This window comes from Tenrec ecaudatus, chromosome 14, assembly GCF_050624435.1.
Source record: "Tenrec ecaudatus isolate mTenEca1 chromosome 14, mTenEca1.hap1, whole genome shotgun sequence".
Lineage (NCBI taxonomy): Eukaryota > Metazoa > Chordata > Mammalia > Afrosoricida > Tenrecidae > Tenrec > Tenrec ecaudatus.
In genome coordinates, this window is record NC_134543.1 from 29,765,108 (window position 1) to 29,789,794 (window position 24,687).

Here is a 24,687-nt window from a genome sequence, read left to right on the forward strand (position 1 = left end):
GCCATACTGCCTAGTCCTCACCCCAGGAATGTTTGTATACAGTAGCTTTTCCCCTAGTATTTACTTTTTTTTTTTTTTTTTTTACGAAACCACCTTATCACCTTCAATGTACTCTCCATTACACTTAATAGATTCATCAAATCTGCAATTCCATTCTTGGAAACAGTTTTCAAGTTCAGCTATTTGGATGGCTGACAGCACCTTCCTTGTTTTTTACCTCACCTCTTCTATATCATCAAATAAATTGCTGTCCTTTTATGTTGCTCTTCATTCACAGAAAGAAAAAGAAGTCACACAGAGTGAGGTCAGGTGAGTAAAGTGTACAGGGCAAGAGAAACATGCTATTTTTTTTTTGCCAAAAACTGGTGCATTGAGATGGCTACGTGAACAGGTGCATTGTCGTGGTGGCAAAACTGGTCCCCCATCTGCCTGCCACAAATAAAACTTTTTTTCTGCTTTTTTATTTTTTTTAAAACATTTTATTAGGGGCTCATACAACTCTTATCACAATCCATACATATACATACATCAATTGTATAAAGCACATCCGTACATTCTTTGCCCTAATCATTTTCAAAGCATTTGCTCTCCACTTAAGCCCTTTGCATCAGGTCCTCAAATCAAACTTTTTCATCTGACACTGTTACGCAATCTCTTCAGAACCTCTAAATAGAAAGCTTGATTAACAGTCTGACCTGGTAGAATGAACTCGAAATGCACAAGTTGACATTTCATCCGTTCAGGAAGTTTCAGACATCCAGGAAGAGGTTTGTCATCAATTGACATTTTACATTTTTTGAATTTAATTTTTTCCCACTCGAAACAAAATTTCACAGCTGCATGCTGCTGTCTTAAATCAGCCATCACAAAAAAACATGGTTCAAGCAAATTTGCTTTTATGAAAGTATTCACTGTGACCAGAGAGAGAACCTTCCCAGGTAACACCACTGGTGCACTAATTAAGCGCTAGCTGCTCGAAGCTTGTCTAGTGGGAACAATGTGTATTATGAAAGTTCCACCCACCATTTGTTGTTGTTTTTTTTTGGGGGGGTTACCCCCTTCATATGAAACTTTTACCCTAGGCACTACTTACTGTATTCATTTACTTGTTTCTCTCCACCACCATGATATGAATGTTTAGAGGACAGGACTTTATAGGATGAGCTATCTAGTAAAAACTTAACTACTGAGGTAGTTTATTGTGCCAACCTGGCCGATAAACACATGTGGAATTGAAGGGTGGTGAGATCAATGGCTCAGCGAGCCTCACCTTTTTTGTCTCTTGCTCTCTGATCATTGGACCAGTGTGCGGCTGCCTAACTTGTGTTCTTTGCCTCAATTGCAAGCTACACTACACTACCTGTGGGATACCTACCCTGTGGACTGTGTCACTGTAATTTGAGGTTCCTTCAAGACCTGCTTTGCCACACCATTGGAATTTACATCTCTTGAGCTGGGGACTGTCAGACCCTGTCATCTGGCTGGCTGTTGGTGACCTGCCTTGCTGTTTGCTGCCTGTGCCAGGATAGCCTGAATTGCTCTACAGAGGACTACCCAGCGGCCCTTGACACTTGAAGGACTGCCAGTGTCTCACAACTGTCTCACGGGAGTGAGTTGCACTGAGCCATTTGTACTGCTTTAGAATTTAATTAACTGTTTATTTCTTATGTTATCTATCTATCTGTATAAATATATAAAAAATTACTCGCATCCTGGTTTTGTTTCTCTAGACAACCCTAACACAACTACATATTGAGTAAATGAATGCCAAACAAACACCACAAAATGTGAGCAATCATCTGAGTATCTGATTTATTAAAAATGCAACAATCTGTAAATGGAGATAAATTATTTTGGAAGCAGTACCAAACACTGAGAACATCTAATCGCACATTGGCCTTTAATGCACAGGAAAAAGAGCGTCCTGTCCGCTGAAGGGACAGGGTTGTTGTCTTCTCAGAATCAAAACCGCGGGGCTCCATAGTCGTCTGGCATCCGCTCAATGTTGTACCTGATCAGGAAAAACATTAACACTGGTCAGAAAGGGGGTGCAAAGCTCACCTAACAACTCACCCACCACGGATGACCGCTCGCTACCCCCACCATCAATCCTGTTTGCTATTGGGGACATTTTAGAGGGGAGTCACAATGAAGGATGGGCAACAAGAAGCGGACTCCAACACAATCTTTAAAACAAATTCTTTAAAGTCACAAAGCAAGCATGTAGAGGAGCTAGGATCTGAGTCTAGGTAAGCCCAGATCCATAGTCCAGAATCTTCTCATGGAGTGAGCTCTCCACAAACTGACAAGCTGGGTTAATAATGGTCGGAGGACGGGCAAGGGCAGAGCCTCAAGGTGCTAAGAGTAGCTCAGCCTTTTTCATGAGCTTTTAGTTTTCTAGTTGAGGAACAAATCACATGTACCATGCTTTCAAAGGAGACTTCTGACCAAAAAGATCAGCTGTACTCAAAGTTTCTTCTGGTAATCTTATTGTACCAATTTGAATGTCTACCTCATTCCTGAATCCTACCTTGATTTTTTTTTGGCCCTTGTTGCTGCTATTCTGTCTCATTTCTTCTGCTGTTAGGTTTGTTGAGTCAGTTCTGATTCATAGTGAGCCTACTTAAAACAGAATGAAACAGCCCTATTCCTGTCTCATCTACACAACTGTAGCTAGGTTTGGACCCATGGTTGTTAGCCACTGTGTCAATCCATTTTGTGGTGGGTCTTCCTCTTTTTCGCTGATCCTCTATGTGACCAAACATGAAGTCCATCACCAGGGGCTGGTAGCTCCTGATAACATGTCCAAAGCACAGGAAATAAAAGTCACACTAGCCATCCTTGCACAGGAGGTGATGTGAAAACCCATGGCTTGGGGGGTTCTCAGTGCAGTGAAACTCCTGGATCCAGATGACAGTTCGGTCATCAGAAGAGCAGCAGCAGAACCGAGCCAGAGCATGGAACAGAGGGATGAACTCCCGAACTCACAGGGCAAGTGGAATGCTTTTGTATAGGAGGCTGGCTTGCAGAGTGAGGTGCCTCTGGTACTTAATTAGGGTAGTTGGACTTCACTAATGCAGGGAAGTGAAGCTGAGTGCCTTTGAGCTGAGGCTTACTGGAGTGGGGGGCCTCTGAGCATTTAATTCAGGGAACTGAGCTTGCTGACTCAAGTGGCTGAAGCTGAATGCCTTTGGGTAGACAGCAGAGTGGTATGCAGACCTGAAACTTAGTCACATGTCCTGGTAAACAACTGCCTTAGACATTTCCCACTGGTATTACAACTTTTTTTTAAATCATTTTATTAGGGGCTCATACAACTCTTATCACAATCCATCCATACATCAATTGCGTAAAGCACATTTGTACATTCATTGCCCTCATCATTCTCAAATCATTTGCTCTCCACTTAAGCCCCTGGCATCAGCTCCTTATTTTTCCCCTCCCTCCCCACTCCCCTCTCCCTCATGAACCCTTGATAATTTATAAATCATTATTTTGTCATTTCTTGCACTGTCCGATGTTTCCCTTCACTCACTTTCCTGGTGTCCGTCCCCCAGGGAGGAGGTTATGTAGATCCTGGTAATCAGTTCCCCCTTTCCAACCCACTCTCCCTCCACCCTCCCGGTATCACCACTCTCACCACTGGTCCTGAAGGGATCATCCGTCCTGGATTCCCTGTGTTTCCAGTTCCTATCTTTACCAGTGTACATCCTTTGGTCTAGCCAGATTTGTAAGGTAGAATTGGAATCATGATAGTGGGGAGGGGGGTGAGGAAGCATTTAGGAACTAGAGGAAAGTTGTATGTTTCATCGTTGGTACATTGTACCCTGACTGGCTCATCTCTCCCCAGACCCTTCTGTAAGGGGATGTCCAATTGCCTACAGATGGGCTTTGGGTCTCCACCCTGCACTTCCCCTCATTCACAATGATATGATTTTTTGTTCTGATAATACCTGATATCTGAACCCTTCGACACCTCATGATCACATGTAGGCTTTGTTGCCTCTGAGCTAGATGGCTGCTTGTTTACCTTCAAGCCTTTAAGACCTCAGATGCTATATCTTTTGATAGCTGGGCACTATCAGGTTTCTTCACCACATTTACTTATTTACCCACTTTGTCTTCAGCGATTGTGTGGGGAAAGTGAGTATTATAGAATGCCAATTTAATAAAACAAAGTATTTTTGCATTGGGGGTACTTGAGTAGAGGCCCAATGTCCATCTGCTACCTTAATCCTAACCTATATATTTATATGCACATAGATCTATATCCCCATCCTCTTATATAAATATTTTAAGTATGTACATGCCTTTAATTAGACCTCTATAAATGACCTTTGTCTCCTAGCTCTTTCCTCTATTTCCTTTGACTTTTCTCTTGTCCCACTATCATGCTCAGCCATCAATTGGGTTATAGTAATTCCTCTTGGTTACATTATCCTTGATCACGCCCTACCAGGCCTCCTACGTGACCTTTCTCACAACTGATTTAGATCACTTGTTGTTCCCTTGTCCCTGAGTTTGTTAACACCACTTCCTTTCCTCCCACCTCCCCTTCTCCCATGTACCCCCCCAAACTGTCAGTCCCATTGTTTTCTCCTCCAGATTGTTTATCAAGCCTATCTTTAGACAGACTTGTGGAGATAATCACATGCACAAAAACAAGACAGGAAAGCCAAGCAATAATGTACAACAAACCAATGACAAAAACACAACACAACACCAAAAAGCTTGTAGTTAGTTCAAGGATTGTTTGTTGGCCTTAAGGAGTGTTTTCCAGTCGAGTCTGTTGGGGTGCCAACCCCTCGCCCCAAAGTCTATTTTTTATATTCCCTGGGGACTTTGTTGTTTTGTTCCCCGTGCTGTTCTGTTGCACACCCTTAGTATTTTGCCTCAATGTGGTGGGATCAAATCAGGCAGAATTCCCACGCTGTGTCTCCAGTGTTGTCCATTGTAGGGCTATGGGTCAGTGAGGGATGTCGTGTCTCGTAGTGGGGCCAGCCATGTGGTCTTCTCTATGTATTGGCTGCTCTGGCTTGGGATGTGCTCCACTCTCTCTTCTGCCCCCTTCATTTGCTTCCGGGTGCTCTGGTCAGACATGTCCCTCTCCCAGAGCTGCAGATTCAGTGCTGTCCTCTGAAATAGATTCTTCTTGGGGGAGGGGCAGGTATCCATGTAGTTGGGATTGGGGCCGGCCCCTTAGCATAACAACTTCTTAACATCCTTAGTAAACCCTTTCATCATGAGTTTTGTCTGAGAGATCTGTGTAGCCAACACAGTGGATATTAGAACCCAGAGAGGTAATTAGAGAACCTTAATTAAGAGAGTTCAAAAATTGGTGAGGATTTCATTTTACTTGGATTCATAATCGATGCCCAGGGAAGCAACAACAGTCAAGAAATAAAGTCATGTAGTGCAGTGGACAGCTGTGCTGCATCAGGCCCCCTTGTAGTAGTAGAAGCAAAGTTGAGCCACATTAAAAAAATTCACAGTGAATTTATCATTATGATGACTACTGGTCCAATTGTGAGGACTGGTTTTTCCCTCTTTACATTGACTTGTAATCCACACTGAAGGCTGTGGTCTTTGATCTCCATTAGTAAGTGCTTCAGTCTTCTTGACTTCATCTCCATATCACAGGTTGTTAATAATTCTTGCTCCAATTCTGATGCTGTGTTCTTCTTCATATAGTCCAGCTTCTCAATTTATTGGCTCAACAAACAGATCGAATTAGTGTGGTTAAAGGAAACAACGCTGACACACACCTTTCTTGATATTAAACTACGGACGATCCCTTTGTTTTGTTTGAACGACTGCATCTTAGCTGATGTACACTTTCCACAAGAGCAAGTGTTGTGGACTTTTTATCCATCTCCACGTTATCCATAATCTGTCATGATCTACACTACTGAAGACCTTTTCATAGTCAGGAAAACATATAATCTTCTCTGCTTGCAGTCAAGACCCATCTGATGTCAGCAGGGACACCCTCATTTCATCCTCTTCTGAACCTGGCTGGGATAGCTGTCAGTTCACTGTTGATGTACATCTGTAGCATTTAAAAAATTATCTCCGGAATAAGTTTACTTGTTTGTGATACTGATGACATTGCTTGAAAGTTTTTGCATTCTGTTGGATCACCTGCCTTTGGAATGTGTACCACTAAAAATCTCTTCCAGTTGGCTGGCCAGGTTGCAGTCCTTCAATTTTCCTGGCATAGAAGAAAGAGTCCATAGAAAGCAAATGTTTTGAAAGTGATGAGGGCAACAAATGCACAAATGTGCTGACACAAGGGATGGATGGATGGATGGTGACAAGAGTCCTTCCAGTGTCGTATGTTTGTAGGGATTCTATCAAATCCTGGAGGCCTTGTTTTTCACCAAGGCCTTCAGCAGAGCTTGCATTTCTCCTTTTAATGCCGCTGGCTCTTGATCGTATGCCACCTCCTGACAGGGCCCAACAAGGACCAATTCTTTTTGTGCTCTGTGTATGCTTCCTGTGTTTTGCAATAGTTTGTCGATGGAATCCTTCATAACAACCACTTGTGGCTAATGTTCTTCTTCAGTAATTTCATCTTGAAAATTGCCTAGTATGTTCATTCCCTTGGGTTTCTTTTTAACTCCAGGGGATTGCTCATTTCATTATAGTACTTTACCATGTCTCTTTGAGTTGCCCATTGAAATCTTTTGTCCAGCTTTTACTTACCTGTTCTAGGATCAAGAGCAAGTTTCAGAGTCTTTTCTTTCTCTCGTCTTTTTATTTCTCCTGGTATGATATCATTGATGTCACTCTAAAACTCATGTGGTCGTTGGTCATTAGTGTTCAATGGATAGAATCTATTTTTCACAATGGTCTCTAAAGTCCGGTGGGGTGCACTCAAGGCCGTATTTGGGATCTTGTGGACTTCTTGGATTTTCTTCACCTTCAATTTGTGTATGAACAGTTGATCAGTTAGTTCCACAAGTGGTAACTAGCCTGGTAGTGACTGATAATACCGAGCTTCTCCATGTCTCTTTCCACAGATGTAGTTGATTTGATTCCTATGTATTCCATCTGGGGCGGTCCACGTGTATAGCTGCTGGTTGTTTTGTTTGACCGAATAAGTCAAGCACACTGAACACTGCAACATTCTACCATCCAGTCACGGCATGGTTTCGATCACCAAAGCCACATTTTCCAACAATTGAATGTTCTTGTTTTTCAAACTTCTACATTCCAATCACCAGTAATAAGTGCATTTAAAAAAAATGTTAGATCAACTTGAGTTCAAAATTATTGAAATCTTTAATTTCTTCATCTTTGGCATTCGTGGTTGGTATAAATTTGAATGCAAGTTATGTTACCTGGTCTTCCTTGTAGGTTTATGGATAGTATGCTATCACCGACAGCATTGAATTTCAGAGATAAATCTTGATTAAATTATCTCTCTGATGATGAAAGCAACACCATTTTTCTTCAATAGTTCATTCCCAGCATAAAAGGCCATAGGATTGTTCTAATTCACAATACCCATCCAATTTAGCTCTCTTTTGCCTAGGATTTTGAATCGTTAAATGTTCCATTTCATTTTTGATAATTTACAATTTTCCTCGAATCATACTTTGCACATTTCACATTCTGGTTATTAACTGGCTGTTTGACACGAATCTGTTTTAAGTCCTTCTATAACTTGACCTCATTTAAATTGCTATCAACTGTATAATTTTAATCACTTTGCCCAAAGAAGTTTCTCACCTGTGGTTAGAAATGTACATGATAGGGACTCCTGGGATCTTCCGGATTCTTCGCTTTAGGTCTCGGTCAACTGTGGCCACAATGTAACACTTGTGCTGTAAGAAACACAGACCGCGTGTTCACCTAGAGCACAGAGTCCTTAGTGACAGCGTCTTTGACATAATCACCAGTCTCAAGAATGACAGTGACTGGCATAAGGAAGGACAGAGCAATGTGCCAGGTAGCTACATAGGGCAAAGACTGTGTATTTAAAATATATATGTAACAAGTTATCTGGGTTGAATCTAACCTTCAGAATTTTGAGAAGGTAGAGAAAGTAATTATTTGAAGGTTGCAAACTATTTCCTGTCTCTCCATTGAAAGGACCTGGTGGGACATTGGGATAAATGATGTCTTGGTTTGGGGAAAACACTCCAAGGATCAAGGATCTCGGATCTCTAGGAAAATGCAGAGTAAGTGCTTTGGCTTGGTGAGAGCAGCACTTCCCTTTCTTTGGGGGTCAAGCCCTGGAACCAGAGTAGGACCTCATGGGCACATTTAAGCTTGGAAACTCTGAAAACACTAATAGTTGCATATTAGAAGATATTTTTGGCAATATATGCTCAAGTGTGTTTAATACAATTGAATGATGGATTGTCATAAGATTTGTAAGAGCCCCCCCAATAAAATGTTTTTTAAAAGAATATTAATTATATATATTTAAAGTTACTATATTAAAAAAAAGAAGCGATTTGGTGTTTTGTTTTATTTACAACATTTCTAATGTCCAGCTGAGGTTATAATTTGCAGTATGAAATCTGCTGTGTCTCGGGAAACGAAAATGCCTGTCCCGCCCATGGGAGCAAGTAAAGCGCATGCAGAGAAAATGACCTTCTTCACCAGGGAGGGAGGTGGTGCCGAGGCTGAATTCTGCCCTTCCATGTGGGAGACCTGGCTTTGCTTCTCAACCAGTGCACCTCAGGCTCAGTCACAACCCACCTGCCACTGGAAGTCTGTGAGTGCAGTAATGGTGAACAGGTTTCAGCAGAACTTCCAGATTAAGAAGAAAGGTCTGTTGCCCTGTTTCTAAAAATCAGTCAGTGAAAATCCTCTGGCGATCTATTTCTGAAAATAAGTCACTGCAATCTGATCCCAGACTAGTCACGGGGATGGCACAGGGCCAAGGCAGTGTTTGGGTCAATTGTGCACGGGGCGGCTCGATGGCAGCTAACAGCCTTCAACAGAGAAAGACTCTTACAGAGACAATCAGCATTGGTTCCTTAGAGTGAAGCCAAATGGAAGACGACAAACCCTACTTATTTAGGGTCCATGTGAAATAGCCTCAGAAGACTCTCCGATTTACCTGAGAAACACTTTTTGGAGTAGGCATGGTGCAGAGGGACCCATGGCTGTAGGAGTCAGAAATGGAGGGAAGTGGAGTGATTGACATAGCTCAGGGATTGAACACCCATGTCTGCTCCCTATTATGGTAAGAGTGTAAGTTTTCAACTCACTTTCTCAAGGCAATGAGGGCATCTATGTTTCCTATGAAGAGTCTTTAGCTAAACACACATTATTTTCAAAGCATTCAGAGTCCTAAATACATTACTTGCTGTGAATCCTCAGGAGATAGCACTTCTCTTTGCCCCACCACAGAGTGAAGCTGATAAAAACTGATGCTACCTGCGTTACTCTCTGCACTAAGCAGTCATCTGCGTAGGTTCCTTTGTGCGTGCATGGTAACCGTTCAAATCTTGGGTCCTTGGCGATCCTGTAATGTGATGAAAGCAGGTTAAAGAAAGTATTCAGGCAAATGAGCTCTTTTCTGAGCTTCAATCTGTGAGATGAAAACAGTATGATGAATGTGTAGATGTTAATCCACCCCTGCCCTCCTGAAGTTTATACTCTTAATTTAGAAGAGAGTTTACATGGAAGGGAATTCCAGTTTGCTGGTGGATAGCAGGTACTCCTTAGGACATTTAATTTTCACAAAGCTCTGATATTTTACTGATAATGAAGCAGATTCAGAGAAATCACTATGTTTAGAGCCACAGAGGTAGGAAAATCCAGGATTCAAAACCAAGTCATTATTGATTCCAAATGCTTCCCTTTTAGGAAGTTGTCTTAAACAACTATGGAAGAAGAGCGGTATAAGCATGGCCACACAATCGGGAACACCTCGAGTGAATGGAAATCGCTATTGTGGAATAAAAGGTGGAAGCCCTGGAGAGGACGTCCTGCAGGTAAGCATTGAACTGCTAAACCGTGAGGTCAGTGGTTCAAACCTACCACTCTACAGCAGGAAGATGAGGGTATCTGCTCCCATCAAGACTGAGAGCCTCAGTAACAGCAGTGAAGATATAGCCTGGGGTAGAGTAGTGGGTCTGTCCAGATCACACAGGTGCAAACTAAGAGGGAAATGGAGAGAGAGCGTGAGAGCGAGAGCAAATGAGCCTTATCATGGCCCACCAAGCTTGGGGGACATCCCTGTTCAGAACAGTCAATGTACAGAGAGGACTGTAGGGCTGGCCCCACCACATCTAAAATTGATGATAAGGAGAACTTATGATGCCTGGTGGGCTTTGATAAAGTACAATTTATCCAAAAGGAACTACTGAGAGCTGAATGGAGGCTAAGCATGATGGTGGGAGAGGAGGAAGGTGAAAGGAATAGAGGAAAGAAGTAGGAGGTTAAAGCTATTTTTAGAGGTATAGCTATAGGCATGCACATATGTAAATATATTCATTTTTAACTAATGGGATAGAGGTGAATGTACACACCCTTATATGTTAAGTATTAAGATAGCAGATGGACTTTGGACCTGTATTCAAGGCCTCCCTAAACACAAGAACACTTTGTTCTAGTAACCTGGCATTCTTTGATGCTCACCTTCCCCACATGATCGCTGAAGAAAAAGTGGGTGCATAAGCAAATGTGACGAAGAAAGCTGATGGTGCCCAGCTATCAAAAGAGATAGCGTCTGGGGTCTTAAAGGCTTGAAAATAAACAAGAGGCCATCTAGCTGAGAAGCAACAAAGCCCACATGGAAGAAGCACACCAGCCTGGGTGATCACGAGGTGTCGATAGGATCAGGTATCAAAGAACAAAAAAATCATATTAAAAAAATCGTATCACTGTGAATGAGGGGGAGTGTGGAGTGGGAACCCAAAATCCATCTGTAGGCAACTAAACATCCCCTTACAGAAGGGTCTTGGGGAGGAGACAAGCCAGTCAGAGTGCATTGTAGCAACGATGAAGCATACAACTTTCCTCTAGTTCTTTTTTTTTTTAAGTTTCCACTATTTATTCTGTGTACACTGTAAGCAAAGCAAACATTTTCCTGTCGGCTATCCCAGAGGCAACCTGCTTTTGGCTCCGCAGTACAGAAACAAGACATCCTGGGAGGAATTCTGATCCCACCCTCAAAAACTGCCACCGGTGAAAATGCCGGATACAGTCTAGTCCGGGGAAGGCGGCTATAAACACTGTGTTGGGGGCGGGGGGCAGAGCATCAGTCTCCTGCACCCACTAGGAGTTCTGTGCCCACCCTGGTCTTACAGAGAGACCCTAGTAGTTTCTGTTCCATGTACCCCAGGTCCTCTAGTTCTTAAATGCCCCCCCCCCACTATCATGATCCCAATTTTACCTTACAAATCTGACTATACCAGAAGATATACACTGGTACAGATAGGAACTGGAAACACAGGGACTCCAGGACAGATGAACCCCTCAGGACCAGTGGTGAGAGTGGTAATACTGGGAGGGTGGAGGGAAGGTGAGGTAGAAAAGGGGAACCGATTACAAGGATCTAAATATAACCTCCTCCCTGGGGGGTGGACAACAGAAAAGTAGGTGAAGGGAGACATCAGACAGTGTAAGACATGACAAAATAATAATAATTTATAAATTATCAAGGGTTCATGAGGGTCAGGGGGCAGGGAGGTAGGGAAAAAATGAGGGGCTGATACGAAGGGCTCAAGTAGAAAGCAAATGTTTGAGAATGAGGATGTCAATAAATGTACAAATGTGCTTGACACAAAGGATGTATGTACAGATTGTTGTAAGAGTTGTATGAGCCCCCCAATAAAATGATTTTAAAAAATGAGAAGCTGATACCAAGGGCTCAAGTAGAAAGAAAAGTTTTGAGAATGATGATGGCAACAAATGTACAAATGTGTTTGACATAATGGATGGATTGTGATAAGAGTTGTACGAGCCCCCAATAAAATTATTTAAAAAAAAAAGATATGTCTGGGGTCTTAAAGGCTTGAAGTTAAATAAGCAGCATCTACCAAGGAAGCAAATAAGCCCACGTGGAAGCACACCAACTTTTGTGATCATGAGGTGTTGACAGGATCAGGTATCAAAAGAGCTAAAGCAATTATATCTATGCAAATGGAGGTGGGGGTTGGAGTGGAAACCCAAAGCCCATCTGTAGACAATTGGACAACCCTTCATGGAAGGGACGACTCAACCAGGGCACACATCATTGCTCTAGTTTCAGAATGCTTTCTTCCCTCCACTACCGTGACCCAGCTCCACCTTACAAATCCAGCTAGAGCGGAATACGCACACTGGTACAGATAAGAGCTCTTGACATGTGGAATTCAGGACAGCTAAAACCCTCAGCAACAGTAGTGCGAGTAGCAATATCATGAGGGTAGGGGGATGGTGTGTGTATGGGGGATACGAGTAACAGAAACGTGGGTGAAGGGAGACAACGGACAGTCTAAATACAAAATAACAACAATAATATATAATTGATCAAGGATTCACATGGGTGGGGGGAGGAGGGGGAAAAAGAGGAGCTGATACCAAGGACTCAAGTAGAAAGAAAATGTTTTGGAAATGTTGATGGCAACATATGTGCAAGTGTGCTTAATACAATTGAGTGATAGCTTGTTATAAGATTTGTAAGAGCCCCAATAAAATGATTTAAAAAAAGATTGAGAGCCCCAGAAACCCTGCAACAGGGTCACTACAAGCTGCGGAGTGGAGCCGATGGCACTGAGTAGGCTGAGAGTTAAACCTACTTTGGTGCACCTCATCCATGCCGTGGGGGGTTCTATGTTGGGCTGCAAGGTTGGTTCTGAGAGAAAGACGAGGAGTTCTACTCTTGTAAAGATTTATAGTCTCAGAAACCCACAGTGGAAGCTGTACTCTGATCTACAGGTTCTAAGATCGACACGACAGCGAGTTTGGCTTTCGGTATTGTACGCACCCATGAAAAGCCTGAGACGGTGTGTGCTCGTGTGCTGGTACTTTGTGTACTAACATAGAGGGACCCACAGGATCCTTGGAGAACAAACACAGCAGCTCACAACAATACAGAACATGATGAAGGAAGAACAAATTCCTCCGATTCTCTTTCTCTAGATTTACCTTGTGCAGAAAACGTTGTGGAAAGCACTCTGTGTATGATGTTGTTGACTCTGAACTGACTCAACACCAATGGGTTTAGTACTCCCCGCCTACCCCCAATTTGTTACTCTCACACTAGGAGAACAGACAAAGCGTGAATGTGTGAGTGTGTTTTGATGATGCACTAACCTTTTATTGTAGGTAGATGTTCTTACGGTTTACATAAAAATTCAGTCATGTATTACTTTCACACACATTTGTAAAACAAATGATTCCTAGAAGCCATGGTCTCCCTATTACATATGATGATGACTCGTCAAAAGGAACAAAAACACAAGGTAGCACCCACATACTATGGGCACTAAAAAGAATCCATATTGCGATCATTCAGAGCAAGGGTTGGGTGTACTTAGAAACCATTACATGGAGAAGAAATCAAAGGTTCCGAGCCAATTAAGGGCAGGCATCCAAACAGGGAACCAAACTAATACAAAGTGATTTGATAATTATCAGGAAAAGGGAAGCAAGCAAGCAAACAAACAAACAAACAAAATCCAAACTCACTGACATTGGAAAGGTAAAGAGCAAATCTTTCTGGCTGGGACAAGAGTTGGTGGTGGAGGAGAGTGAATTGGGATGGAAAGGTAGGTTGGGGAAAGGCTGGGAGTGTCACTGCTCCACAGTTTCACCTATTCTTGGCATGTCAAAGAAGCTTAACCTTTTTCGGTCAATCAAAAGGGTATGAAATGCTTCATTGGGAATTTAAGAATTATTCTTTTCTCACAGTTTTGTATAAGTCCTTTTTACATTTAAATATAAACCCCAGGTTACTAACACTATCTCAGTCAGTGCCTTCTCTTTTCACTTTGCTTATGGTACCTTTTGCTTGTATAGAATTATTCAATTTCAGCAGTCAAATTGTTTAGTTTCGCAGTGTGAGCTGGCCTTTATCAGAAATCCCTATCTTTAGGATATTCTCTATATGAAGGGGCTTACAAAAAGCTCATAGAAAAATTCCAATACCTCTAACATCTGTTTTTGAAGCCCCTTTGTGTTTTCTACTGAAACGTTAGCTCCTTGACGGGGACTTGACTGCTGTGTAATTTTATTCCTTGCCACAGGATTGAGCAATTAACTTTACAGTTTATCACTTTCCCACAGATCTAAGCAATGCTGGCACTCTGATACACTAAGTTCCTATTGTTTGTTTGCCTTAAACGAATAGATTTCACAGGTTACAAAGACATCAAAATTCACTAACTATAAATGCATACACAGTGTTCAATGACAAATTTATACAATCTAACTCCCATTATAATTGATGCAAAACATTTCTGCCACCACAAACAGTTCCCCTGGCAGTTAATCTACTTTCCCCACCCTGGACAACTTGCTCATCCGCATTCCCTAAGTGTGGTTCTACTTTTACTGGAATGTCATATGAATCACACACTACAGAGCTCTTAGTCTGGCCTTTATTAATATAATGCTGTAGCGACCCATCCATGGTGCATGTATCCGTTACTGAGTGTTACTGGTGAGTTTTCTACTGCTTTACTGTATCAGTTTATCATTCGTTGGTTGATGGCAGTTTCTGCTGTTTCCAGTTTGGCTATTATGAATAATAAAAGTTGGTGTCAGCTTTGAATCTGTGTGGGCATGTTTTCATTATCTTGGGTAAGTAAGTGGAAAGAGAAATGCTGGGTGATGATGAAAATGCTTTATTTTATGATTGTGATGGTGGCTACCTGACTATGGACATTTGCCAAAAACTCATTTGCATTCAGAAAATTAGTGACTGTCATACCACACAAGTTACACTTCAATGAAGGTCCATATACACACAAAGATCCATTGGTCTACCCCCTGCTCACCAAATGAGCTATTACTTTGTCCTTGGACTGGATCTTTTGCTCTGCATTATCTTCTAGTTTCATGGGTGAATGATTTTGGAAATACTGCTTCAAAGAGTTCTACAGATGCTTCAGATAGTGACACGTGTCATTACACAATATCCAAAGACATCACACTCACTCCTTCACCAGAAGGACCCCAAGTACTAGCAAAGGGAGAAGCTCATCCCAACAGATCTACATTTCCCAAAATGCAGTTTGCTTACAAACTGGAACGTTACCCTGGGAAACCAATGCAGTCAGCTGGTTTCCCTACAGTGGCAGGTCTTTCATTTCAAAAGGAATCTTGCACCCAAATACCTCCTTGCGACAACCTCCCCCTCCCTCGTGAGGGCAGGAGTGCTTCGTATGGACTTCCCATGTCATCACGAAGGGCACCGAAGGGCACGCCATATCGAGGTTTAGTAAAAAACCAAACTCACTGCCATGGAGTCAATTCTGACTCACAGTGACGCAGGAAGGCAAGGGGGAACTGCCCCAAGGTTTCCAAGTCTGTAACTCTTACAGGAGTGGAAAGCCTCATCTTTCTCCCTTGAAGTGGTTGGTTTCAAACTGCTGACTTATAGGTAGCAATGAGTCACACCACCAGGGCTCCTAAGGTTTAATAAAGTGAACACATTTATGTGAACTGGCATCTATTTTTTAACTGTCAGAGGAGGGTGGTGAAGAACATCAAATGTATACTTTCTTGATCATAACTAGATAATTAGTTTTTATATGATTTTCACTTAACTAGCCGTTGACTGGGAGACATGCAGGAGGGTTAAAAGAATCTTCAGTAAACCAGTTTAGAACACATTTAAAATAGCTCCTCCTTACCTTAGGGCCACTCGATACTTCTGCCCTAACTTCTCAATTTCAGCCATGACACAGTCAGTTATACAAGGAATACCTGCCAAAAATACACATCAGTAACAGAACTTGCAAAGAACATTGTTCTCCTCTCTCTAAATTAAATTACTTGGAAACTTTCAGTGACTCAGGAAACTTCTGGAATGACAGCAGAGTAAGCACACTGAAATGTACTGATGAACAGTAAGAACTAAAGAAGAGAACTCTCTAAAGGATCTGGAGACGTGCCCCAGCCCCACACACAGGTTCCAAAACTATCTGCCATAAACAGGAGCATTCCCAGAACGAACGTGCACCCATGTCCCCTGGTCTCAACAAAGCACATCAGCCAGGGCAGAGGGCCCTTCCAACACTCTTCCCTTAATTGGAAGAAGAGCATGAACAGAGCAAGCATTCCATTTATGAGTGTCCATTATTATAGTCTGCATTTGAAATAAGCCATCCATGAAGGGACCTGGCTTGCACAGCAGGAGGGCGTGAACAGGGCAGAGTGAGGTCACCCGTATTTGAAAACGGTTGTCACTGAATGACCAAACACTTGACCCTTGAGTAGAGAACTTTTCAGATCACGTAGAAAATTGTATGAGTGATGGTTTCAAACGTAGGCTCCAGATGAAGTTCCAGGTTGAGCAGATATTATGAAATACCAGTATCTGGTAGTTCTACTTAAATTCTAAACTTGTGCCCAGTAAACAAAGTGTCTCACTCACTGCTTTTGAGTTAATTCTGACTCATGCTGACCCTACAGGGCATAGAACATCCCCTGTGCATGTCAGAGACTGTAACTCTTTAGCAGATGGAAAGCCTCATCTTTCTCCTGTGGTTTATTGAAATGGTTGAATAATGAATACCGACCAATTCTTTTGGTACAGAGACTGTTTCTTTTTCTTATTTATTTATTTTTTGACTGTGTGTTTCTCCCATCATCTCTTGACGCTGCTTTCATCATTCAATATTTTCCCCATAGAATCTTTCAGTATTACACCTGCAAGCTTGTATTTCCCCCAGTTCCTTCAACTTGAGAAACGCTGACCATGTTTTTCCTTTTTGGTGTCCACATTTCATTACAATATTTTAGTTTGCCTTCAGCTGCCCGTGAAATGTTCTTTTCATTAGTCTTGCTTTAGTTTTTTTCTTTCTTGTTTCTATTTTTAATGACCTGGTTTCTTTGGTTGTTCTTAGAGCTCAGCAAAATAAAACGTTTTTGTTGTTGGACAATATTATTTCACACAAACAGGCCAAAATAAAATAAAATAGCAACTTCATAGACAAAAAAAAAAAAAGGGGAAATGAAACCTTTTTATCTTTGGACCTTTTTAACCATGCCGTACAAAACAACTACTTACAGTACAGCTAAGTACATACACAAAGAAATATTACTGGGAGAGTGCAAGGGCATTTGTTTTGCTTTTATCACAAGTTTTTTAGGTTCCCTGGGTATTATAACGAACATGGTCACACCACAGGTAAAGTCAGAAGTAGGACACAGAATGCTCCAAAGGCTCGCTTCGTCATCTGAGATAATTTAAAATGGCCGAGCTCTAAGTATATATACAAAAGTATAAAATGCATCCCGGCTCGGCACAGCGCGGCGCGGCGGGGCTCGGCGCGTAGGCACGGCGGACATGGCGGCTGCCGTTCCCCAGCGGGCCTGGACCGTGGAGCAGCTGCGCAGTGAGCAGCTGCCCAAGAAGGACATCATCAAGTTTCTGCAGGATCACGGCTCGGACTCGTTTCTTGCAGAACATAAACTATTAGGAAATATCAAAAATGTGGCTAAAACAGCAAACAAGGATCATCTAGTTACAGCCTATAACCATCTTTTTGAAACTAAGCGTTTCAAAGGCACCGAAAGCATAAATAAAGTGTGTGAGCAGGTGAAAAATGTGAAGGTTACTGATGACAAACCCAAAGAAAACAAGTCTGAAGAGACTCTGGAAGAGGGTCCACCAAAATATACAAACTCTGTTCTAAAAAAGGGAGACAAAATCAACTTTCCCAAGAAGGGCGATGTTGTTCATTGTTGGTATACAGGAACACTACAGGATGGGACTGTTTTTGATACGGACATCCAAACAAGTGCCAAGAAGAAGAAAAATGCCAAGCCTTTGAGTTTTAAGGTTGGAGTTGGCAAAGTTATCAGAGGATGGGATGAAGCACTCTTGACGATGAGTAAGGGAGAAAAAGCTCGACTAGAGATTGAACCAGAATGGGCTTATGGAAAGAAAGGACAGCCTGATGCCAAAATTCCACCAAATGCAAAACTTATTTTTGAAGTAGAATTAGTGGATATTGATTGAATTGGCAGCACTTCAAGTGTAAGGACAACAGCAACAATGAAAATTCCTGCCCTTGAAGAAACTTTATGTAACTAGAGCTGGTGACCATTATGTTTAAGGGAGGAGTCTACTGGTAAGAAGTTAAAACCTGTCCAAGACGTGATCCCTGGCTTTTGAGAAATGTAAACCCATAGCCTGGAAATCTAAAGTATTTTACTACAACTCTGTAAAATATTGGTTAAAGAGAATTGATTTCCCTTTTATCTTTGCATTGTAAACTACAAGGCTCAATACAAACTTATCCACTATTTAAAAAAAAAAGTATAAAATGTACATTGAAAGTAAACAATCTTAAAAGTACGTTTGAGAAAAAAAGCAGGGTCGCAGAAGTTTGGGTTCTTTTGTCCTCCCCTGTTGCATATTCGACAGCGTTTGGGGGTGGGGGCGTGGTGAGTGTAGGCATCTGTGGTGGCACTGCCTGAGGGGGGCGGGAGGAATTCTACTTGCAGGTGACCAGGTTTGGGTTCTGAGATAGGAAGTAGAAAGCAAATGGTTAATGGTGGCCTTAAAACAAACAAACAAGTTTAAGTTTCCTCGTTTGATGGGAGCCCTGATGGTGTAGTGCTCACGACTTGGGCTTCTAATTGCGAGGACAGCAGTTCGAAACCACTAGCTGCTCCTCGGGAGAAAGACAAGACTTTTTACTCCTGTAAAGTTAGGCTTGGCAACTCCCAGGGGCAGTTCTATCCTGTCCTCTAGTCGCACGTGTCATAAGTGGGTGGATGGCAATGAGTTTGCTTTGCTTTTGTTTTCTTCTCTTGCTGTCCAGTCATCCTCGTGGGTCGTCTGCTTCTTGGTGGTAACACCGTCAATTTCATCATCTGCAGCTGCGCGTTTTCCTGGAGCTGTGTCTCTTCTACATCTCCATCTTCTTCCTCTCCATCACCTTCCACCTCTTCTTCCTCCCTCTCCTTTTAAAAAAAATCATTTTCTTGGGGGCTCGTACAAATCTTATCACAATCCATGCATCCATCGTGTCCAGCACATCTGTACATTTGTTGCCATCATCATTCATCAAAACACCTGCTTTCTACTTGAGCCTTTGGGATCAGCTCTCCCTCTCCTTCTTCATCTACCTTGTTGTCAGCCTCCTTTCCCTTACACATTGCTTGTTAGCATTTCTACTAGCTGGTGCATCTCTTCCATTCCACATCTCTTCCACAACCTCCTTCTCCTTTAAGTGCTTGGTGAAAACCTCAGAGCTGGTGTCCCGGCAGCATAAGACATGGTGGGGCACCCTGGTGAGCCTATGCAGTGGATTACAGAGAAAGCACAGTTTCAAGGACTCTGGTGAGAGAGCTGTTGGAGTCCGTGGTGGTGGTGAAGTCATGCAGTGGAGGTAGCTGCAGCAAGTGGGACCCGGGAATAATGCAGAGGGTTTTGGGGGTGACTTTTTGTTTTCTTCAAGAATGATGTTCTTAGTGGCATCTCATAGCTCATCAGTCACCTGTCATTAACCTTCAATGTGTCAAATATGATCAAGATGTCCTCTAAATTCAGGTGGGATATACTCGGGTTGCATTTTGGCTCTCATGGGCCTATTTTAATTTTCTTCAGCTTCATATAAGCAATTGATGCCCTGTTCCATCATCAGCCTCTGGCCTCATTTTGGCTGCTAACAGCAAACTTCTCCATTGTCTCTCTGTGCAGTTGTAGTTAATTTGATTCTTGTGTATTCTGTCTGGTAGTCCATGTGTACCATTCCACTTAGGTTGTTAAAAAAGGGCATTTGTGTAATGAAGAAGTTCTTGGTTCTGTAAAATTCTATCATGTTATCTGGAGCTTCGTTTCTATTACCAAGCCTTATTTTACAAACAGCGCCCTTTTCTCTTTGTTCCCAACTTCTGCATTCTGATTGTCAATAAATTATCAATGTATCTTACTTTTAGAAAAGGCACAGTGGGTGAACACTGCACTAGAGCTATACTCTAAGCGACTCAGACCTATAGAAAGCTTAACTATATGGCCAACGCGATCCTAAACAATCACCATCTACATATTAGTGACAGAGCTATAGTCTCAAAGAGACAGTTCATCTCCATGGGGCCATGGCTGAGTCCTCCGTCAAGTTCATTGATAAATAAGCCACAGAACTTCTGGAGAAGTAGTTCAGACAACTGTAGGAAACATCACAGGGAATACAAAGACCTTGCCATGTCTAGGGCTAGTGAAAGCCCACTGTTCGAGGGATGATAGGACCCCAAACTTTGCATTATTCTCGTCTTTCCAAAATAATTTAAAAAAATTAAAGTACTACATGCACATAACTTAAAAAGATGTTCAAAAAGGCCTGGGTGGGTGGGGGTGGAAACCCCACTCTGTTCCCTGACTACCCCCACCCCCATTCATCTGGATCCTTTTACTCCATCAGCTGTCTGCTCACCGTGGGTTGTCTTCACATCCTAATAAGCAGCCCTCACCTCATCTTCTTGTCTTGATAGTTTTAGCAAACTAATAAACATTTACGTTACTACCACCCAGTCCATGTTGTTCATTTTATAATAGTTTTTAAAGATTGAGAAGGAAGAACATGTTTTTCCTTCTGATGCCAGTAATTTAGTTGTTACAGTGGAGCAGAAGTCCAATTTCCATGTCTGTTTTCCAAGGTAACTGGAAAATAGATGACCATAAATTCAGCACAAATTCTAACAGCTCCATTAGGAAGTTGGCCTAAATTTACTTTTTCTTGCTCATGATAAGAACAGATGTAAAAAGAGATACCTAAATATGTGAGGAGAATCTATGGCTGAAGAAATGCATACATAGGCATAAACTACTTCAATTCCTCTGTATCAATAAACACCAAAACGCATAATTTAGGACTCATGGGTGACCATCTAACCACTAGCTTTGTGATTTTAAGTGAAAAACTGTACTCCTGCACTGGAATAGAATAAGGAATGTTTCCTCCTTAATTTAAAAGAATATATCTATTGGAAAAAATAGGAATATTCACTTACTCAGAATTCAAAATAAAGATTGTGAAAAAATTCCCCTCATATTAAATCGAATGCCCACAGGAAGGCAAAAACATTCTAAGAGTTCTCAGAACTGTGGAAGTTTAATTAGTCTCAGTAAATTTCCATTCTTTTTCAGTTCATCGAAGCTGGTCATTGCTACGGTGAGCAGCAGATTAAATGGCTCGCAGCTCCATGAACTACAATCTCACTCTCCCTCTCTTCATATATTTGGATAAACACAATTAAGGAACACAATTATCCCTTCTGTACAAATGTCGCTAATATGAAAGCATGACACTCACACTTGGCATACAGACAGTCCATCATTGACTGCACTAGGTCCAGTTTGGCTTTGATGGAGAAGTTGATAAAGTTGGTATCAACCAGGATGTGGTAAGGCGGGCCCAGCTGTGTGTTATATTGGAAGAACAAGCAGGAAGGGTGTTGGGGGCTGAAGGAAAAAGAAAAAGGACACAAAATAATGTCGACACAGATATTTTGGTATCAACAACAACAAAAATAAATTTCTGCTTAGGACAGTTTGCTATAGTAGATTAAACTTCCCTTTCTTTGGTCACTGGAAATAAATCCTAAAAAGTAAGCAAGAAACTAACAAGGCATCTCAATTGCAGGCCCATTAACATAATTCACTAAAACTTTTACACATCCAACTAGCCAACACACCTCTTGCTCTAGCACGAGCAGATTAGCCACGAGCATAGTAAGGTTGAATATAGTTCCCATGGTTAGAAGGATAGCATACTAAGTCTGTTGTTCTCACAGGATTCTAACATGGCTCTATGAAAGGAGAACAGGTGTTCCGTGTTAGCTTATACACAGTATCAGGGCTTGTTGTTATGCAAAAGGCCAAGCTGTCCCGGCTGAATACAGCAATAGTTCCAAATGTTAGCGCATGAAACAGTGTCCACCTGACACGGCCATCTGCAATCCAGTGCAAAATGGCAAGAATAGGGAAAACATGGCAAGGTTCTCATCACGTTAAATTATTTATTTAAAAGGCATGATTTTCATTTTGAAAACATATCCTTAATTTTAAAAAGGCAACAACTGAAAAATCCTAGCGGATTGTCCCAGGATCTCAGAGGATATTGTACTGCCCTATGAAATCCAAAAACTTTCAAAGGACTGGCATGGGGATTGGCTCATTGATGCCGCTTTTATGTGCATACTTGTGTCAGTCTTGCAAATGACTGAGCTGATCAACTTATGAAAAGTCTCGATTTCTCAGAGGTGTACAGTCTTTCAATGTCCCTTCTAGTTGGAAAGGAAACTGAAATTTTATTACTCACACTTCTCTTTCTTTGAGTGCGCTGGGGTCTTTCTTTTCTTTCTTTTTAGGTTTTAATCTGTCTTTTTCTTTACTAGAAAGAAAATGTAAATGAAATCCAAGGGAGAAGAGAAAAACAAAACATGTTAGCAGTTACAATCTCATTCAAAAGTCAACTTTCTTTCTCTCTTTGTCTATGGAAGGAATCGTACTTTGTCGCTTCTTAATGGCACAGATTATATTATATAAACTTTAATTAGGAAGAAAAAACAGTACGATGCTGTCCTAAAAATCCCACAATAAATTCATTACTAAAGGAGGAGAATCCTATTTAGTAACTCCAGTTATTGCATTTCCTTGTTTTGATTTAAACCCAACCAAGAGCAGTGCTCATCAATAACTTTGTCCTCTATTCCCTCAAGTAAGAGTGTTGTTTACATGCTCATTATAATAGGGACTATAATCTTTCTTCTCCCACAGTGATTTGGACTCTTTTTTTTTTAATTTGGACTCTTAAGCGAATTTTATGTTGGAGACATTTGGGAGTTCCCATTCTCTTTCAAAAATTTTTTCGAGAGTCAAACGTGGTCTCCGACTTCACCTTTCAACAATGACAACGATCTTTTCTGGGGACTGCAACGGTAAGATGATAAAGGGAATTCTACATATTTCATAAAACCGCTGCAAAGTATTACTGCAAAATAGTAATAATCACCAAGGAACAAAGTGAATGTTTCAATTGTATTCCCTTCCCTAGCATAACTCATTCACCAGCAAGGTGAGTGTTACATTAGAATAGCTCAAGGCTCAGTAAGATTAAAAGTGAAAACCAAAACATTTTTATTACTGATCCCTTGTGACTCCTCTCTGGCCCAATTGATTTCAGACACTCACAGCCTCTGGTCTCTGAGACTGAGCATTCGCTTCATGGTCGCATATTTCCTTGTTTTCTTTTGCTTCCCCTTGAAAGAGAAATCACAGAGTTAAAAAGGTTGGGAATAAATGGATTTCTCCCCCCACCCCCCCTTCCGTCTCTTGATCATTCTTCCCTCAAAACTCCCAGCCCCCTGGGGACCCCCCTGTCGGAACGCAGCCGTCTCCCCACGGGAGGAGCGTCGCAGTCAGCGTTCGTTTTTAAACTACGATCGGCATGGAAACACGCAGCCAGGGGAACGTGAAGGGAGCTTGGTCAATGACCGCCTCCCTTTCGAGCTCGGACACAAAGTAGCCTCAGAATCTCCCTTTCCGGACCCTCCTCTCACCATCTTCGAGCCACACTTCGTTTCTCGCTTCCGCAGTCACTGCCGGCGCGAGCCTTTTACGTCACCGCACGCGACTTCCGGCAGGAGCAGCCCGGAAGCGGAAGACACTCTGGGAACGGCAAACCCGAGCCGCTTTCCGACGGGGGCCGCACCCCAGCTCTGCCCGGGCGTTTCCGGGGGAGGGCTGAGGGCCGGTGGTGTGCTCGGTGCTGCTGCCGCCTCCGGGGGCGGCGCGCCAGGGACTTCGCGGCGCTTCGAGCCGCTGCGCCGGGTAACGCTCCGCTCTCCACCCCTCAAGCCGGGCCACAGCCGGGAAGACTTGCCCCTCAGCTCAGGGAAAAGGCAAGGGTGGTGGTGGCGGGGGGGAGGGCTAGGATCCCCTCGTACTTTCGGGGAGACACATTTTTCTGAGCCTGCAGCAGCGAGGCGTCAAGCCTCGACGGCCCACCTGTAGCGTCTCCTCGGTTGGCCCGGCCGCCGTGCATCTAGGGAACCGTTCTGGACGAGGCAATGCAGGGTGTGCGTCGCGGTGACGAGAAGGATGGAGCCCGTGTGAGACAATCGCTAGAAAATTGGGAGCATAAGCTTATAGATTTTACTACTTACCAAGCCGGGGCGGGGTGGTGGTGATGTGTGTGTGATAAAATGGTAGCTTTTGGGAAGACTGGGTGCATCTTCCTTAAGGAAACGGGCGAGCTGCTTACATTGCACTCGAGGGTTCGGTTCTTAACCTTTTGGGGCTCATGGACCCCTGAAAGTTTGCAGTAAGCCAAGGATGACTCTTAAAAATGACCACAGGCACAGTTTGCCAGACAGCTTGGAGAGTTGTGGATTCTGAAGTCGTGGCCCATCTGTGGACCCCTAGGTGTCTGTGAACCGTAGGTTAAGAACCCTTCCCGGGATACTGCACTTGACACTTTTGTTTATGTTGCGTCCTTTGACCTTCACAGTAAATGAGTGAGGTAAGTACCCGCATTTTACATACGGGAAGCTGAGGCT

At 42.5% G+C, this 24,687-nt stretch overlaps 2 protein-coding genes and 1 pseudogene across 4 annotated transcripts in view; 2 read left to right on the forward strand and 1 right to left on the reverse strand.

Moving 5' to 3' along the window:
- Nucleotides 1–528: 528 nt before the first annotated feature.
- On the reverse strand, nucleotides 529–23,838 carry FCF1 (FCF1 rRNA-processing protein). The gene is made up of 8 exons (XM_075531349.1): nucleotides 23,689–23,838; nucleotides 23,321–23,388; nucleotides 22,449–22,520; nucleotides 21,441–21,589; nucleotides 15,807–15,879; nucleotides 9,397–9,484; nucleotides 7,735–7,829; nucleotides 529–2,011 (listed from the first exon to the last, which is right to left on the reverse strand). Exons 1-8 carry the CDS (start codon nucleotides 23,689–23,691, stop codon nucleotides 1,963–1,965), a joined length of 597 nt encoding a protein of 198 aa, XP_075387464.1. The 5' UTR covers nucleotides 23,692–23,838; the 3' UTR covers nucleotides 529–1,962.
- On the forward strand, nucleotides 17,417–18,407 carry LOC142425889 (peptidyl-prolyl cis-trans isomerase FKBP3 pseudogene; annotated as a pseudogene).
- Nucleotides 23,799–24,687, forward strand: part of AREL1 (apoptosis resistant E3 ubiquitin protein ligase 1) — a 57,233-nt gene continuing 56,344 nt past the window's right edge. Inside the window, exon 1 of one of the 3 annotated variants that reach the window (XM_075531347.1) lies at nucleotides 23,799–23,959. The gene's annotated coding sequence lies outside the window, so the exon portion shown is untranslated. Of the gene's footprint in view, nucleotides 24,031–24,687 lie in introns of all 3 variants that reach the window. The other 2 variants (XM_075531346.1, XM_075531345.1) reach the window with 2 other exon arrangements.